This window comes from Corvus hawaiiensis, chromosome 3 (genome assembly GCF_020740725.1).
Source record: "Corvus hawaiiensis isolate bCorHaw1 chromosome 3, bCorHaw1.pri.cur, whole genome shotgun sequence".
In the NCBI taxonomy this organism is placed as follows: Eukaryota; Metazoa; Chordata; class Aves; order Passeriformes; family Corvidae; genus Corvus; species Corvus hawaiiensis.
This window is the reverse complement of record NC_063215.1, coordinates 85018926-85038913: the sequence shown is the minus strand read 5'-3', so window position 1 is coordinate 85038913 and position 19988 is coordinate 85018926. Positions and strand designations below refer to the sequence as shown.

The following is a 19988-nucleotide window of genomic DNA, read 5'->3' as shown; positions in this document are numbered from 1 at the left end:
AAAAAACTGTTTTCAATTAACCTTACAGTTCAGGTGGAGTGTATGTTCCTTAAGCATTCCTGGTAACCCTTCACACATTTTTATCGCTGTAGTTGTTGGTCTGTTAAACAAATATTCACCCACGTATTATTCAACAGAAGTTAAAAAGTGTATTTGCTAGAACTTTCTATCAATTGTGGTAACAACAACAACAAGGAGAAAGTTTAAAATCTAACACTAATAAACAGGAGCATGGAACACATAGTACACACTTCTTAAGAGACATGGACTTTTATCCAGACAGATGAAAATCCATCCTGCAGAAGGGTATGTTTACTAAGAATTATACAATTCAGTTACTGTAACTGTATCTTGGTATGAAAAGTGAAGTGCTGCGTCAACAGTAAAAAAATCCACTAAAATGAATGCTTACTGGTTTTATTATACACAGCTGAAAAGACAAAATGCCAAGGTTATAGATACCCTGGGAAATAGCGGAGATTTTCTACTGCTCTAATTTTTGCAGGTAGTTTTTTCTCCATTTTGTATCTAGTTTGCACTTCTGTTTTACTTCTGGCCCTAATATAAACTATCTTTCTATTACATTTTTGTATGCGATATTTTGCCCATCTCACCTAGCTTTTTGTTATGTACCCTTAAATAATACATAGCAAACCAAATTTGTTTTTCATTTGTTGGCACATGTGCTCTATCAGAAGTAGTATATTCTGGTATAAATGTGAATTAAGCACAGCTTCCTAGGGTAAAGAATATACAATACTAATTAATGCATTTAACCTCCTAGAAGAGACAGACTTCAGTGGAATTCAAAATTTAAAAAAAAAATAAATAAGAAAAGAAAATAAGAAGTAGTTAAGTTACTGCACACAAAAAAGAGTATTCTAATCAGGGCTTTAAGAAGCCAATGGTAACACTGGAAGAAAAAAAAAAGCCAAGAAAACAACAACATCAAATTAAAAAGACCCGTCAAAAGACACCTTTCATAGAAATGCAGCAAATAAAAGCAAAATATCATTTCAGTCTACAGAAAGATGGCACTTGTCTCTCGTAACTCTACCCACTCTACCATTAGAAAAAAACTGCAGACCTGTTCGTATCTGTATTAATTATCACAGCACTAGCAGCAGTCTCTAAAACATACACTGCTGTAAGATGCAAGATGTGTAAGAAGTAATAAATAATGATAATACTGTGATATGTCTTTCTAGCTGCTCATTCTTCCTGAAATTATTTTGAATATTTACTGATGTTAAATGGCATTTGTTCAGCTTTTGTTTATGCTTCATTACTCTCAGAAAAACTAAAGGCTTTGGCTGAGATGGAAATAATGTTTGTATTAATTAAATGAAAATAAATGAAAAAAACTTCAAGCGTGCTATTGAGACAGTCTTTGTAAAATTGTCAAACTTACTTGTTTTACAAAAAAAATGTGTGTTTCATTAGAAAATTGCTCTGTGCTTTAAAGTTCTGGTTTGAATACAAAAGTTTATTTATGTGCAGTGTTGAGCTAACCTTTCCTCAAGTATTCTGTTTATTATTTTTGCATATTTATTACATCTTTTCCCTTGAGAAGTCTGATACTGCATGTGTACAATTGGTTTTTGTGACTGGTGAGATCACCCAGGTAGTGAAAATGCCAATTCTTGTTTCATTATTGGTTGCCTGGTTTCAGGAGAAAGTTCAATTTTTGTGCTAATTTATCTGTTGTTGCAGCAATTCTCCTGTCTGTGTAACAAAGCAATGTTTTCCTACCCTCATCTAAATGCTCCCCAGCTTTTGACCTTGGTACCAGTTATTGCCAATAAATGATGTTCTGCTCTGGATACCCTGCCTTGTCTACCTTTCATCATTTTCATCTCAGGGGTCCACTGGCAATACCAAGCTGACAAAAGTGCTCAAATTCAAGTCACCAGCATTTTTGATGACTTAGAATCATAAGATAAAAGAATGTGGGACACTAAAATACAATAATTGATAACCAAACAGAAAAAAGACCACATTTGAATTTTCATGAGATGTGAGCATTTCAAGATAAAACAACTTCCTGCATTTTCGTTTCCTTATAATGTAAGAAAATAATCTGGTGCTTAGAACTCTAGTGTAAAGAGAAAATTCCATATTGTGAATCTCCCATAAATCAGATGGGAAACTATTTTCAGGCATAGATGTTTTCCTCCTCACCCCCCTCCACTGGTCCTCACCCAGAAACAAAATGTTGCCAAATATACAACAGACAGCTGTTCAAGAGCACAAGCCAACACTAAACCACTCTTCCACAGGTAAAATAAATTCTATTGTGCCTCTGCAAAGAATCAGATTATGCATGAAGCATCTAGGTAAACAGAGAGAAAATAAATTTCATCAATCCTTTTGAAGCCAAAAGAAAAATCAGTTAAGCAAAACACAACAGCATAACTACACTGTTCAGGTACCAAGCAAACTAACTATACTTTCAAGAAAATGAGAACAGGTTATCAGAAGTTGAGGCTTTTTGGTTTTTAAGCAAAGCATTCTGCCTCACCAGGAAACAGTAACGCCTCACACTGTAGGTTAAGATAAACACCCACTCAAATACAAAACGAAAAAATAATTATGGCATCAGTGTTGGTAGAAGACTTGGGAATTAATATTAATCAGGCTAGATACTTCATTATTTTATGGAATAAAATATATCTCATCATTGAAATTTTTAAAGGAATTTTAATGTTTGTGGTTTACATAACTCAATAGATATGAATTTTGAGACTTCATTAAATTAATGCAAATGAACAAGCAAATCTTCCACTCTCATAGTAGGGTAGGTCCTTAGATGGGGTTTACACAAAAGAGGGGTTTTTTTGTTGTTGATTATACCTTCTCTACTTAATTAGCTTTACATTTGCTTATATGACAAAGAAGTAATGCTGCCGCTACAGATTAGCTCTAGTCATACAGATATCTTCATTACACATGTAATTTATTTACCATTACAATAAGAGGGTTAAAAGCTTTTTGCAACATCAGAAGAAAAATATTATCATAACCTGCAACACCACCAATGTATTACTATAAAGAATGACCTTTTTGACAGCATTCTTTGAGCATGGAACACAACTGATTTGAATTCATCATTTTAAAAGAAAGAAAGAATACAACTACCACCTTCCTAAGTCTCTGGCTGATAAAAATTAATGTTCTATCCTTGGACGAAACAACACTATACTACATACTTTGCTAACTATATATTGAACACTCATAGGTTCCATTTCTTTTTATCAGTAAAGTTTTGGATTGGGTCGGGTTTTTTTTTGGGGGGGGGGGCACTCTATTTTGTTCATTCTAACTTGGCGATCAAAGAATTTTTATTTTTACACTATTACAGAAGTGCATTTTTCTAGGTTTCCAAAACCACCTTATTCAACCTTCCCCATCTGTCACCATCTGCTTCTTTTTAGCATGTACTTTTTGTGTGATCACATAAGCATGTGAAAAATAACTAACATTCAGATGATTGTCTGCTGGTACATTTGAGGACTGGGCATAATAAAAGTGAACTGCCAAAACGTACTTAACACTTCTAATTTTGTTGGGTCTTGCATGTAAGCTACATTTGATTTTCAAACTGTTTTACAGTTGGAAAGTTGATCAGGTACTCTAACTCAACAGTAAAACTGAGACTACATAATTAGCTCAGCACTAAAAAGATTATATTGAAAGGGAGGAACAAAACCCAGAAATATATCCACACGAGTTCACACATCCCTCTTGACTGAGTCTGTCTGCACAATGTTGCCTGAGGCACAGGATAAGATGCTACAAGCAGCCTACTTCTGGACAGTCACAGCCTGTGTCTTCTCTCCAAGCTACCACAAGGACAAGGATTAAGGACTCTCATATTTACAAGGGTGTAAGAAATCTCATAGAAAATGCTTGGAGAAGCAAGGACACTAAGCCAAGGACAGAAATGCATAGAAACACAATGCAATTCCTTAACTGTGCAGCAGATACTGCTTCTAGCTTTAGGTGAAAAGTAATTGGAAAATACCATCATGGCACTAAAGCTGAATGATGGAGGTATCTGTTTCCAGGACTCTATTATGCTACAGCATAGCATTTCTGCTTAGAAATGTACTTCTTAATACAGTTTTCACAGGAAAAGAACAAAACAAGACTAAAGCCGGAGAAACAAAATTACCTCCAATCTTCCAAAAATACATTAACCTAACTTCATGAGAATTTCATACAGAAAATTCTTCCCATCTTTTTAGAGTAGCACCACTTCCAGGCCTATCGGGTCTTTAGCAAAACCATATGAACCAGAATACCAGTATATTTTTACTGATGCAGACAGTTTGGTAGAGTGTCTCATTATCCTTTCTCTAAAGAAAGAATTAACAGAAGTGAATAAAATGAAAAGAAGCACAATAAAACCAAGAACAGTCCCTTCCCCCAGATAAACCCGAACAACCAATCTTCCATTAGTGCTCACCAGAGGTAACAAAATGTGAGTGAGAACTTGCCCTCTAGAGCACAACGGAACTCTGAGCTCAACATAAAGTTTCTTTTCCGCAATCTCTTTTTTTCCAAGTCCTAGAAGTTCATACTGGTCTTAAAAACTTGTGAATGCATATCCATGTTGCAACATCTTAACAGCAGCCTTCTCTTAATTTATGCCATTTCCACAAATTCCCTTTTCCATCCAGTAGTTCTAGAGGTGGAAAATAATGGCACACACCTATTATTTATATAAAAGTTGCATAGAATTTCAAAAAGCACATTACTTTGATGCCTCGATTACCTTCAAATGCAAATTAAATTTAACAGAAAAGGACATTAAAAGGAAATTGCGTAAGTCATGACAAAAATTATTCTGTCCTTCAATTCCTCTATATTCCTAACCAAACAACTCTTCAGCAAGCTTCTCTTCAGTTTTAAGTTGCTCATTAATTTCTCCTGCCATTTGTGTCTCTCTGCAACACATCTTCTTAGATTTTTCTACTTAGAAAAGATTAACAAAATAACATAATTATCTTTAGTCCAAACTCTCTTTCCTGCCCAAAATCACATTTTTCCCCATAAAAAAAATCTTCTAATCTCTAATCTGTTTTCTGATCTACCAGTCTACCTGTGACACCATTCCATTCATTTCATTCATTTCCTTTCCCTCTTATTAGCTTCCCTTGCTATCTTCCTTCAGTTTACTCAAATTCTTTTCTCTACCCTGTAAGAAAAGGGAAAAAACAGGAAGAGGGAGAAAAAGGGAAAAAGAGGGGAAAGGGGAAAGAGGGGGTAAAAGGCTTCAGCTGTCCTACCCATGCAATTTCATTTTCTCTGTAGTACAGCGAGCTGAACTTTTAACATCCTCACCTAAGCTGATCTCTCTCAACTGGCCCACCTCAGTTTACCTGCAATGTTAACTGCTTTCATCAAGTTGTTTGCAAACAAGTGCCTTCCTCCTTTTCCCCACACTTTAGGGAGCTCTTCTTTAACACTGGCATTGCAACTTCTATCTGCATTAAAATCCCTGTTAAAAACAATGCTTTGTCATGATGCCTGCAAAAACTGGAAACATCCACTCCTGTTAGCCTCAGTGCATTTGAGTAGTTCCCTCTCTGCCTACACACATAGCACTTAGTTTCAACTCATATCAGACAAGTTATGTGATCATCATATTCTCACTCCAAAAAATTACCACACTGCCTTTGGCAAATATCCTGATCCAATCCAAGCAGGTGTTAAAAGAACAAAATAAATGTACAGCTGCACAAGTGACAAAATGCTTTTTCTGACTCTATTGTCAGCTTTTTGTAATCTGTATATACCACAACGCTCTTAGAAAATTCACTTCAATTCCTGAAAACATGGGAAAAGTGTGGGTTTTCTTGCTGTAAGCATGCCTGCTTTCCCTTGCTGAAATTCAGCCACTGAACTTTGATGGCCAGGTTCTAGATTATATCAAAGCCATATCCTTCCCAAAAAGAACAGCTGTAAGTAAGAAATTATGTGAAGTGTGAGGAGAGACAGCAGTTGCTTCTTGATAAAAGAGTTCTATCCTTCACTCCTTTGAGATAAAACTCGGGGAAATAATTGATTACACATGATCTCTCTCACTCTCTTTTTTAAAATAAAGATCACTAAAAAATACTGGCCAAACAAGCATTGTATAAATGATCTTACTATTTCCTTAGTTTTCACTGGTCTTATTTTAAAATAAGTTACAGGACATGCACATCTTCTCCTGTCTAGGGGTAAAGGCTATGAATCTGCTCTGGTCTTTTTCACTGTCACATACCTTTGAGTGATTGTAACTGCATAAACTGTATTGAAATAGTTTGCTTTTTTAAATAAAATGCAACTGTTCTTACAGGAATGCATCCCTCTAATCTGTACATATGAACAATTTTGTACATATTCATCCACCTAATCTGCACTTTTATACTAACAAAACATAACAACATCCTACCATTTTCCCTGTTATTAGAACAGACCTACACACCATTGATCATCTACATCTTTTAAAGAGTCATTTGAATGACACCAGTAAAGTCCCTTACAGACTTGTTCAGAGTCAAAACACCTTCTCTCCTGTTATTAAAAAGATTTAAAATTTCAAAAGTAATTTCTGGTATTTAAAGCTTGTCTCTCCCACGACACCAAAACTTAGTACCATATTTGACTGCTCTCCTATAACAAAGACTGTGCGCTTAGTCCTAAGAACTTGAACAGAAATACAGAGATCCAGAAACTGTAATCTCATCTAAGAAAACATCCTTATAAATTATCAGAACCCAAAAAACTTTTATTTCTCTGCCCAAGTAGCTTCATTTCCTGAATGTTCTATTAAAGAAAGTCTGCACCAATCTGTATCTTTACTAGCACCTTTACAGTCAACTGAAAACTATCAAAATCCAAAATGCTTTTAAAAGACTCACAGGTGTATTTACTAGTACTTTCTCAGTTTTATTCTTTCTTTTTTAAGCATGTGATACTGCCTGTAAAAGACATGTGGTCCTGTCCTGCCTTTGCCCCTCCAAAACTGCAAGAGAAGCATTTTTTGGAAAAAAAAAAAAAAAAACCCCACCATACATCTCTGTTACCTAAATGGGATAACAATTCATCTTTTTCTCATTGGATATATGAATAGTTTCTGACACCACAATGAGCCCTAATGTGACAGCTTGCTTTGAAGAATAACAACGGAAACAGACTTCTAAGAAATAGTCTCTTCATCCTGAAAAACTACTAAGTGAGAAATCATAGCATATTTTATACCTTTTAAATGGGGAATACCACAGATTCTTACAGCAGAGGGAAATATTAAGTACCACTACACTTAAACACACATAAAAAAATTAGGCTTGTGTTAGTTCTACTGCAGATGATAAGAGTAATTCCACTATTTATCACACAACCAAATTATTCTCAAAAAACTATATAATTTCACAAACAAAAAGTTACTTGCTCACTCTTCAGTAAGTGTGACAAATGCACATCTGTACTGTCAACAAATATAATCCCTGCTATTTGGCAGTGGCAACTATTTTCTTCCTACAGGATGAGTTTGTACCCTACTGTCTTTTATGCCTGGCACATAGTGATGCAAGACAAACACAGCCAATGCTGTTTTAATTTTCTTTAGACCATAGAAAACTGGTGTTGGATAACAGGGAAGGACTAGGAGAGCAGAATAGAAAGGGAATGCACCTATGGACCACTTAGCCAAAAGCCCTGAGCACCCTGAACAACTCAGCGTGTGGTGAAGGTGCACATAAATTTCCATATGGGTTCCACAAATGATAAAGCAGTGGTGGTCCAGAATTCTATCTCCACAGATGAAAATTGATTCTAACCTGGCAAGTTCATTACAGTTTTTTCCTGTGGCCCACTGTCCATTTGATCTCTGCATGGACAGGGGCATTTTTCTGGATCTGCTAAGCACCTACACAGCCAGTGTCAGGCCCAATATGAGAGGTCAGGCCCTATCAAATGTGAGGTGAAAGAGCTTTTCAACAGAAGGTCAGAAGGACTATTTCGATCTCAGAAGTATAATGTCTGTGAGGGAAATGCAGCAACAGGTAGGCTTATTAACTGATCAAGAGTAATTCTGAAATTGCCTTGGGTAATAATTCTGTATCAATCCACAAAGATACCTTCACCTGAGAGAATGTCATGCAAGGAGGAAATACACCTTAATCTGTCTTAGCTACTTCCCATTTTACTGTTGGAAGCATCTGTAACCTAGTTTTCGTAAAACGATGAAATAGTGAGCAGGACTCTACGCCCCAAGCAATGGTGCAAAAGGCCTTGGGAAAACCAAGTTTGGAACCAAAACCACAATGCAGAATTAATACAAAATAAAATATGAAGTCAATTCTCAGGCTGGGTATAGATTCCCACCAGTGCAATGCTCCTGGTCAGCTGCCTCCTGGGTGGTAGGCAGCAGCCTCAGGCTGCCCCTGTGTGTTACACAGTACGCTGTTCTAGTGTCCTCTACCACCAGCCAGAAAGTACATGGGAAACTGAACTAAAAAACCTGCAGAAGGGATGCATCCATCACAGCTGACACAGATGAAAAAAAGGATGCAAGGGTATTACTAAAAGGACAGACAATTAATAGATTCCTCCACATAACCGGAGAATGAGTATCTTGCTTCTAAAGAAAGGCTGAAAGGCCTTTAAACTTACCATGACCAGGCAAAACATAAGTATATGCTGCCATTTGTCTTGGGATAGACAGGCAGGAATTCAGTGTGGTAACAGGATTAAAATCCAGTTGTAACATTAGGTTCTCATGCTCTGAAGTTTGTCACAAGTAAATCTTTGGCACCTGATAATGATTTCTGTGGCCCGAACTGCAAAGAGAAGTGATTTTTGAGCATTCATTCTCTGAAACGTGCACAAATAGACTGGAGGGCCCAGACTCTTGATGGTCCCTTTAACAGTCAGCTGCCCTGACAAAAATAGATGCAATTGTCTCAGGTGAGCGACTATCCAGCTAAAGGTGTTGACTCTTCTTATGCCATATCTGTAACTTGTCTAGGTTTCTTGCTCAAAACCCTTCATTTCTGAAGGAATAGGGAATGAGTTCCCTTGCTTCCAAGGTTAATGAAGAGTCAATTTCCTTCAGACTGATTTTTACAGTGTGGGTCTCCAAAAATACCCAAAATGAGAGCAGAGCAGAGAAGTGGGGCTTCTACAGAATAGAAGAGCAAACTGGATCAAGTAACTTGTGCTGACTGTCTAAAACCCAGAATGATGCCTTGCCAAGTTTGATGAAAGAGAGCTAACATGTTTTCAAAAGAGAGAGGAGGACAAGCAGATGAAAGCAACTGAATGGATATTTGCACCCTTAGAGGATGTCTTTAAGACTGCTGACAAGAAAACAATGAGGGGGTAAGAGCTGGCACACACAAGACAAGTGGCCACTGTACCAAGTCAAACAGGCAGATTTGCAACTTCTTCTAAGTAGCTACGAAAGACTCAAAGCAGGCCAAAAACAGGGCTGGAATTCTTAACTGTAGATGACTGCTGAGCATCTCTGCACTAAATACAAAGGAGAAGTCATAAATTGCCAAACAGATTAGCAACAATCCATACCCAAGTCTTCCTTGGAATCTGCCAGAGGCAATTCTGTGAAAGAGGCCAGGTATCAGTGAGTTTATCTTCATAGCTCACGTAGTTTATGACTCACCAAACAGCTGAAATGAACACATTTAGCCAACCAAATTATTTAGGTACCTCAAACCTTCAGAGTGAGAGTATGACTGTTCAGATTTCTCTTCACTGCTGAAAGAATCAAGGCAGATAGTACCAGATAGATGAAAAGAAAGTTAGTGGCTCCTAAAAATACTGATGTTTCCTTTACTGTTGGAGAAAGAATGTATCAAAGGATCTTGCTATGATCCAAAATGGTTTCATTACCTCAACCTACCTTACTGACTTACAGCCAACTATTAGAAGTTTCAATTTCCTCCGTGACTGGAAACTGAAAGGGACTTTAAGAGATTTAGAAAGACTCTCAAACCCACAAACCTAGCCATCCTAAAATCTTGATTTCCAGGCAGCACTATCCAGAAGGTGATGTGTACCTGTTTCTTTGACATTCCTTAATTGTACGGTTTAGAATAAAAAACAAAATGCAAACAAAATTGCTTGTTGAAACAAGACTCCAGGGCTTGTGGCTGCTACTCTGGATTCAGTACTGCTGAAAATAAGAGAATAAAGAGCTATGTGTAATCCGTGCCTCCTCCCTTCAAACTAAGGCACATTGTTCTTCAAAGACAATATACAGTAACAAGACTATATTGTAGTGCTGAGTTGTTGCAAGAGGTGGGAAACCCTTCTGAAAACTCCTTAAAACTTTCTTAAATGAAATGGTAGGACTGAAGGGCCTTTTAAAGCCCTTTAGGTTGACTAGGAAGTTATCTCAGTGTCAGGGTTGGACCACATCAATTAACAATTTTGAATGCTGACAAGAGTGGAAACCAGGGCTAATTCAGCATCCACAGAATTCTCATCATTAAGTAAAAAAATTAGGCTGTCTTTCATATCAATACTGGAGCTGCATTTGGCAGCCCCTGAGGAGAGGCAGGGTGACATTTCTGAGCACCACAACCAGTACTGTTGACTGAAGCCAGGCAGGACAAAAACACAATCTTGGTTGTCCTTCCCTTGCCATTTTTCATCAGCGGCAGAGCTGTCAGCACTAATACTGGAGATCATTTGGATGAGTTGAGCTTCTACAACAGACTCGCAAGTGGCCAAGCCAGAGCTGCAAGAGGAACAATGTCCTGATGTCCATCTTTTTATCAATCCTTGAGGAGTGTGATGCTTGGCACTCTGAGCGCCAGTTAATGGTAAAGATGGGGTGGCATACTCCTAGTATGTAAGCCACTTCTGCTTACATACTAAGAAACAGCCAGTTTTGGTGCCCATCTCAACCAGTTCTGAGGTTGATACACTCAACTGCTTTTAGCAGAAATACCTAAATTTCAAATCCCTCTCCCTGCAACCAGGGAATTCGGATAAAACCCATCAAACTTAGTACCCTCCTATTCCCCCTCGCCTCCACTGAGGCTATATAAAATGCTAGTTACATAGCTCAGTTAAGCAGGATCATATGTTCCAAGTGACAGACAGATGGAAGATTATTTTTGAAGAAATCATTGGAAGATAAAAACTTTAACAGAGGAAGGCAAACATGAGAAGGAAAAGGCACATTAGAGGCCTTTTTAAACACTAAGAAGCAGAGCATCAATATATACACAATCACCACAAAGAATAGCAGCACATTCCATTCCAAATAACAGCTATAGAGTATTAACCAGGCAGACTGGCAGTCTAAAATTAAATGGAAAAGAAACTTTTTATACAGTATTATAAGAAAATATTCTAAATCATACCTCAGGTGCCAGGTATTCTGGAGTACCACAGAATGTTTTCATAGTTGCTGCATCTGTGATTCCTTCTTTGCAAAGTCCAAAATCTGTAATTTTTATGTGTCCATCTTTATCCAACATTAGATTTTCTAACTGTGTGTTGGGGAGAAAAATATTCCCTTAGTATTTCTTAACAGATTGATGCATTACATCAATTTTGTAAGAAAAGAGTTATTCCCTGCAACAGAATGTAATTCATTTGTAGTTAAAAAAAAAAAAATACAGCATTTACTATATTACGGCATTTAACAGTGTTTACTGCCATACAAGTTACATGATTATTTAATGCTTTAACACAACTTACAATAGTAAATCTCCAGTCAATGACCTCATAGGTTTCCTTTGCTCTAACATGACATCCACTGATCAAGATACCTTTTATTTTCTACACTGTCATGAAACAGTATGTATCCATAAATCCTTAAAATACCCCCATCTTCCAGAACTTTTTCAATAATAGACAGAACTGGGGATAGGGCAGCTCCTGATAAAAAAGCCCCTGAGGTAAATTCCTCCTTGTCTACTTGCAAAGGACACTTCTTAAATGGTGAATATATACCTCTGCATGCTTTGCATTGCTTTTTAAATATATGATTCTTGCTTTGAAATGTGAAAACATTCAAAATAATGCCTAATATCACGTTCCCAAACGGTTTTCATCAGCCATACTTGAAATACAGATAGAATTGAAATTTTTCTCAAGAGAAAATTGTTTGGGTTTTTTTCAAATTATAAGGTATGTAGTGAAAGTACCAACATAGAACAATCATAGCCCTGTCTTTCTAAGTCTGCATAAAGCCTGAAATACAATTCAAAGGTATAGATTTTCTGTTGAGTCTAAGTGTGTTACAAAGAAAATGTAGAATAGATAACACAAGAAATAGAAGATTAGTGATGTCGAACTCCTCTTTCCTTATTATTTAGAATTTAAATTAAAAACTGTCACCAATCATTCCTTGACCAGACAATTCCATTTTCCCAGGATGTCACAGCATTTCACATTATTACAACAGATTCTGCTACAAGCAGGTAACCCAGAATTTTGTTTTCTGTTTGCCCCCCTGAGCAGAACTTGCCTACCATTGCCTCCTTCTCCTCGGTTCCTGTACAAAGGATTGCATGAGTGAATTCCATTACTGTGCACGTATAACAGAAAAGCACAATTTCCTGTACATGAAATTAAAGGCTTGACACAGAAATAAAATTGTCTCATCATGGAATTTCGAGGTTCCTCCCACACAAGTTAGAAAATGTTCCTGTTGAAAACAGAGGTTATTTTTCCATAGAACATAGTTATAATGTGTCACAGAGTACCTGGAGCAACAGAGTACCAGGCAACTGCATATGCTGGCAAGTCTAAGACAAACTACATTCCATTAATAGAAATCCTTCCCAAGATATAAAAAGACAAAATAATTTTTTTGTCTTTTGAAATCAATGCCAAAATTCTTTTTCTGTTGAAGTATGCTGAATTGTTCTAAATGTTTCCAAAGCATACAGAAACACCTCTTTGCTGAGATAAAAAGAGTGCAGTCACATTGTCCCAATTCACCACTTCCCTTGTTTAGGGACTTTGAGAATTGTATTTGATATTTGTGCTGAAATCTAAGTTAAGTTATGAGTAACAGGGCAGGGAGTGGGGAGGATGAGGATCAGAAGTTTAAATCTCCTCCAAGTGTTGCTACTATGGTATCCTGTTTCATTTTTTAATCAAGGTAAAGTCAGGGAACGTACCCATCTAGAGATTACTATATCAAATGACTTCCTCTAGCACACACAGAACTTAAAACTGAACACAGATTTTTTTTTTCCCCATTAACTCTGAATAGTGCAACTTTATAATTACTTTGTGTTTGTCCCCATAGACTCTGCAAAAACAAAAATTTGATTACTTTTTTTTCTTTCTTTTTTTACCTTGAGATCACGGTACACAATCTTCCCAGAATGCAGATAGTCCAGGGCAGAGACAATTTCTGCACCATAGAAGCGTGTGCGGTCCTCTGAGAACACCCGCTCTCTCGACAAATGGAAAAACAGCTGCAGGGTAAACAGCAGGGACAGGATTGTAATAATTACTGATTTAGTGGGAGAAATTAACACAAACATAAAACACCTCTCATCACCATATTGTGATGATAGATAGTGTACTCTCAGTGGACACTCAGCACTCTTAGACAGCAGCTGGCTTATCTTTTCCAGGTTTCCAAAGGGAGAAAGCGAGCTGTTAAATCAGCGTTTTAATCAATATACCAATCTTGTTTAAGGCATTCTGCTTGCTACTCATTTAACCTTCAGTTACCAGAGGAAAAAAAAAAAGTATGCAACAGCATCATTCTGTTCTTTTCCCTCTGCCACTTCCTCAGATTTTTGCTTTAAGCCACTGAGAAATATCACTAAAATGTACAGATTTGGGGTTTTCTTCATGTTTTTCAGTGCTTTAGTAATTTCTTTGAACTGAAAAAAAGTCTAGTTCTTCAGTAGATTTGGACTGAACAGGTGAACTGGCATTTTACAAACCACATGTGCATACTGCTAGCAATAGTGGCCACTAGAAAAAGCAAATCAACAACTGCTTAGGGCTTATAAAAACAAATCTATGCATTTAGTGTACTTCTTTGCTACAATGTAAACATTGCTTTGGGTGTTTTGTCTCTTCCTTAACACTTTCAAAGTAACAGCACTTTGCAGACCCTTTAAAGCCTTTCAGCAAAAAACAATAGTCACTATGTATTGCCAGTAATTTCAGCTGCAACGTGTAAGATGAAACTCTGTAAGGTTGTCAGTATCTTAATGGATAAAACATCATCCTCAGAACTTGGAACAACATCTAAAAAAGCACATTTTGGCTATTCAATTCAAATGTTTTCTAAAATGGTGAGTTTTAATTACTGTTTAAAGCAAGTTGGGGCTATTCCTCAAGCAAAGATTAGTGAGTATATTTCTGTATTCTTCTTAAAACCAGATCGGCCCTGTAACAATGTTTTTGGCTTCACCACAGGAGCTAACAATCAGCAAAATACAAAATATGTTATCATTTATAAATTAAATATAGACAGTGAAATCCACAACAACTATGCATGCTGGGTTTTTTTCACTGTTTAAAGTATCAAGTAGATGAGAATTCTGAAATTGCAAGGTAGGTTAAAAAGAAACCCAAAAGCTAACCAATAAAAAAAAGCCAATGATGTGCTTAATCTGTCTTTATCACATCCTATTTTATGCCTTTAGAAAATCTACACCATTCACATGGCACAGAACAGTGGAGGAATTACTGCAGCTATTTTCAGTGGGTGGACTTCTGGATGTGGCACTTGGGGATTGGGTTTAGGGGTGATTATGGTGGTGCTGAGTTGATGGCTGGACTAAATAATCTTGAAGTTTGCTTCAAACCTTGATAATCCCGTGACTTTTCGAAACATAATTAAAAAGTCACTGCTATGAACTAGAAGGCAACTTCTTTCCTGAGAACTGTAATTCACAATAGGTGTATCACCTTTGTCTTAGCTTAAACAAACTTCCCAGAAAACTGAGCCTCTTGGCAGCATATATCGGTATAAGCAGAGACTTCACAGAACACAGAAACTGCACTAGGATTTAAAGAAAATATTTAAAATTTTGTTCGTTGTATCTGGATTCCCCTTTCAGCTTCTTTTCCAGTGCTCAGGACACCCTGAATAAAAATGGCAAACCTGCATGACAAAAAGGATCTTTATTTTGTAGGTGTGTCTGTTGCTCCTGTTGCTTGTTCCCCTGCTTAGGCACCAATCTCTGGTGGGAATGAGCCCTCCCTGTAGTGACTTGGTCTCTGTACTGATGGCTGCCTAATGGTCAGTGCAATCACAAGACTCATCCACACTAAGCAACCAAGTCTCACTTCATTAAATGCCTCATGTATTACCAAATTGGGAAAAGAACAAGTACATTTCCCAATTTGGGTAGTCCTTTCCACACATTTTCACAGTATTTAAATAGAAAATAAATACCGCTAAGTAGAATTATATTCACATAAAGCAAAAACAAAATTTATGTAATTTATGCTTTTATGTCTGTTTCATGGTCTCTTTCATAAATAATGAGCTAGTGTTACTCATTTTTAAGAGGGCTTTTTTGTTTTGATGGATTGAAAGTAATTAAAAATGTAGGTCAACACACTCTGAAAATTTATAACTTCCAGTTAGCTCTACATTCATATCTATTCTAAAGGACTATTGCAATTTTCTGTTTGAAAGAGACTAGTCCAGTAGCTGAACAGCAGTCTTAGAAAATTCTAAAGCTTCAGGATACTTGACACCAACACATTTATTTTAGTTTCCATTAAAAAAGTGGCCTAAATCTGAATCTGAGAGTTGATAGCCCAGCAAGTTAATATACAAAAAAATTTGCTTTCTTTAGTGTTTATTTCAAGAAGATTATTAATATTAATTAAAAATACTACCTTCAAAGTAAAATGACCAGCTAGAAACAACTAACAACAGTTCTGTGTTTTTCGAAGAAACTGTGAGCTTCTGAGTCAGCTTATTTCAAAGTATATGTGACACTACAGTCACTCTTCTTCATATTATTATAGCAGCTAACAGAGCTGTCACCAAACCATACTTGCTAGTTTTGAATGAAGAATGTACATTTAGATATAAAATGCACACTAAAAGCGCATTCATACACTCAGCTATATGCTAAAGATATTAAGAGGATTCTAAAATTAAAATAGGGAAAGCAGGGTGATTACAGGGGGATTACAGCATAATTTTCAGCTAATTATTTAGTTGGTTGACTGTTTCATAATAATTCTGCGACTGTGTTCTATTTACAGCTGTCAGAACAGGAAGATTATTAAGTCAGAGAAGGAAAAGACAAAATGTGATGGAAGGTTATAAAAAAGGTTTCCAACATTTTCACTATTTATTGATTTACAGTTATTAAAGATGTGGTATAAAATCACTGGAATTGCAACAGAAATAGCTTTGGCACAAAGAAAGCCATTTTGCCCATAACATTTTTGATGGCATACACAAGGGTGCTATTGTTACAGTGAGGACTGGAGCTACAAATTTCCTGTTACGCCTTTAAAAACTGAACAACAGTGCTGTCATGGGTTCTTTTCCTAATAAAAAAGTTTAATGGAAAAAATTTAAATGAAGATCAAACATATTCCGTTGCAGATCCAAGCATGCCAAATATATAAAAGACACAACCTTGTATCAATTGATATGTTTAACTTGTACACATGCTAGTGACCTACTTAGCATGTTGTAAGTTGAATGTCTGGCTCTTGCTGTTGTGTATTGGGTTTGCTCAGCTCTGCGTTTTATATTTGAGTGTTGATTTTGCAAAGCACTTGCAGTAGTAGCCTTGAAATTTCAAATTATTTGTTTATTGTTTCAGACTTTGTATTGCTTCTAGGCACATTCTATATCCAAAGAAATATAGCAACCTTATCATGGACTATCATAATTTTAGGCTAAGGAATATTCTCCTGCTTACTTATGTTTTGTTAAGTAGGTTGTAAATCCTCTTTCTCTTTTTTTTTTTTTTTCTAGACATTAATAGCACTTGTTCAATTACAACAAGCCATTTAGTTCTCTCCTGCCTAATGAATTGAAGTAAGAGCTGTGGAACAAAAATGCCAAGAGGAAGAGAGACTCAGAATTCTTGTGTGGTGTACCATCTGAACAAACTTTAGGGTCTAATTTTATTATACACATAATTACCAATTAGGTTTGTTACAAAGTACAGAATCTGGAATTATCCTTAAAATGCAGAGTGAGGAAGTTAACCAACTTATTAGTCAGCTGTATCAGTGTACTCTGCGGAGTAATGTATGTAATAGATTTCATTCCTAAAAGATTTTCAACCTGTAAAGCAAAATACTGGAAATAAAAACTGGGTAACATACACTCCAAAAGTATTCCCCAAAAATAAAGAGCCATTTGGTCAACTCAGCTACACCAGATAAATATTTGTTTTCTAAAATCAAATTTCAGTTTCCTAATGCTACTTTAACATTATTCCTTCAGTACAACCAAGGTACTGAGAAGTAATTACAGTGCCAGAAGTATGATTTTAGCTATATACTGCAACATAGTTTATGATCAATAGACATTGGTAAACATTTCATCCACAGAGTCTAACAGCAAAACCAAATGAAGAGAAAATTAAGCTTTTAGCCCACAACAATTATTTCAAGATTGGGCCTTAGGCAACAGGAAAAATGTTCTCAGTACAAGGAAAACATAATCACTATTTCCATCTGAATAATCTGTTTGAAAAAAAAATCCCCTAATGGTTTGCTTTGGTATATTTAAGTACATAATATGCTGCTTTGTTTTTAAAGGAAACCAAGAGAGAATTCTTTACTGTAATACTTTGTACACTGTAAAAGAGCACACACACAGACCAGTAAAACTGATGCAGTTCCATTTTCATTGTAATATGTTCCCTTATTAACTAAGCCTAACCAACTTGAAGTCGCACAGGCAAGGTAAGGCAAAGATAAATTGTTATTATTCTAGAGGGATATTAACTTCCCCATGGATCTAGATTTTTAATAGATATAAAAGATTCTCGCTTACAATCAGTTTAACACAATTTCTTCTTCTTCAGTATGAGGTAAGTTCTGCGCCCCCTTCCTTTACTGTTTTCCTTTCTAGCCACAGAAAGAGGAAGCGAAGACTCCTACTACCAACCACAGGTTTTATTACTCTATTAGGGCAGAAGCCTAAATTGTGGCATTTTCTTGCTTTCACCTGGGTAGGAGTCAAGAATATGTACACAAACTTCAAGAACTCCTTCATGAGGAGAACTGTTTGGGCAATGGTGCTCCTGAAAGACATAATCCATGAAAATTCCCAATAAATTGATTCAGACACAAGAGTTTACCTCAAAAGAAATATTTAATCTAAAGTAATTTAAAACAGAAACACACTGAAGGTAGCACAGCACTGGAGAGAATCAAAAGCAGCATAGTACAACTACAGTCATTTTCCCACTGGAAGGATATAACTAAAAGATGAGTTTTCACCATCTTCAACAGTCAGAATACGTAAGGAAATGTAACTTCCTTGGAACACAGACAGAATAGTAGATAGAAGCAGCGAAAGAAAAAAGTCTGTGTATCATATAGGCTAAAATCCTGGCTAAACTTTGAGCAACTTACTTTCAGTAACTGAGTTAATAACAAGGCTAATTTTACAAATTCGAAATCCTCTGTATTTTTTGGCAGACACTGACTAAAGTCTGAAATTCACAAGAAAATTTGATAAGATTAAAGATTTTCCTATTAAAAGAGACAGTTTGTCCAACTTACTATTCCAGATCTCTAGTCAAAGAGAAGCACATAGGCAAATCAAGAGTTTCCTCAAAGGAAACTGCCTACTCCCAAAAAGCCATTATTTCCCACTGTGGCAAAACTTTAGAGTTAGCTTCACTGAATTAGGGAATCATCAGCAAAGTACATGAGCAACACTGACAAACAGCAACATCATACCTGGGAAAGTAACCCAATCCTGGCACAAGTACACTGCAATTGCTCAAACCCCATAAGCAAAAGCAGGTTGCCTCCGACAAACCCATGACACATGACACTTGCAGTCATAGCCACAAGGCTGCACCACCCAGTGCAAATAAATGCATTGACCGAACTACAGTTGACCAAGACACAGTCAAAGCACCCTCAGTCACAAGAAAGGAGTTGAAAACATCCTCTCTGGGCTCTGCTCTTCATTCAAACAGTATGGAAAAGTACCTTTCAAAAAGACAAATACCTAAATTACAGGATGATGTTAACATACTTTTAAACTGTCTCCCCAGAGATTACAGAAATGCAGTAAGACCTTACACAGAGGAAAATGATGAAGAATTAGCTGGTTTATAAGACAATACTTAAAACTCATCACAGACAGCATTGACTTAATATTGGTGATGTAAATTCAATGTCAAATAAGCCAGCTGAGTGTCCAAGGGAAGGCTGTTATGCCTTTACTGCTGAGGGAGGTTTTTTTATTTGGTTCAACCCCTGTGATGTGCAGAACTGGGTTTATACATTGAGTCAGGCAAGCCATCCTCCCATATGAGAACCCTATAGCACCTTATGTAGCCATGGCTGGTAGAGGACAGCCATGGACGAGTTGGGATCCAAATGGGCTGCAGGCATTGGAATTATAGCTAAGCACAGTTTTATTGCAGGAGAAGACAGCTAGAACATAATGCAAAACATTACGTCTCAAGCCACAGCAATTCCTGAATGAAGAAAGAGTTTTTTAATTAAAAAAAAAAAATCCCATAGGAAACATTTAGTCCTTTAACATTACCATGAAGCATATAGTTGACAAAATAAGGAAAATCTCACAGTTCACATTGTAACAAGACAGTCTGAATAGCAAACAGCACCTACAAGGTAGATTAAAGCCCTCTTCTTCGACTGCAGTTCTCTAATTCCATTTGCTGGGCATCATTTTTGATATTTCATTCTTTAGTAAACAGCCGGAAGACAACAATGGCTTCAAAGCTAATACCACTCTCAGAAGTTTAATGCTTAGTTGAAATTTACAGAGTACATGGCAAGTCAAGGGGAGA

The 19988-nt window shown here is 36.6% G+C and overlaps 1 protein-coding gene across 4 annotated transcripts in view; it reads right to left on the bottom strand.

Moving 5' to 3' along the window:
- The window catches only part of AKT3 (AKT serine/threonine kinase 3), a 150349-nt gene that overhangs the window by 24100 nt on the left and 106261 nt on the right, over window positions 1–19988 (bottom strand). For all 4 annotated transcript variants that reach the window (XM_048296301.1, XM_048296300.1, XM_048296303.1 and 1 more), the window contains 2 exons: window positions 13332–13454; window positions 11382–11510 (listed from right to left, as the gene is read on the bottom strand). In XM_048296301.1, the coding sequence (XP_048152258.1) occupies window positions 11382–11510; window positions 13332–13454 (252 nt within the window). The remainder of the gene's footprint in view (window positions 1–11381; window positions 11511–13331; window positions 13455–19988) is intronic.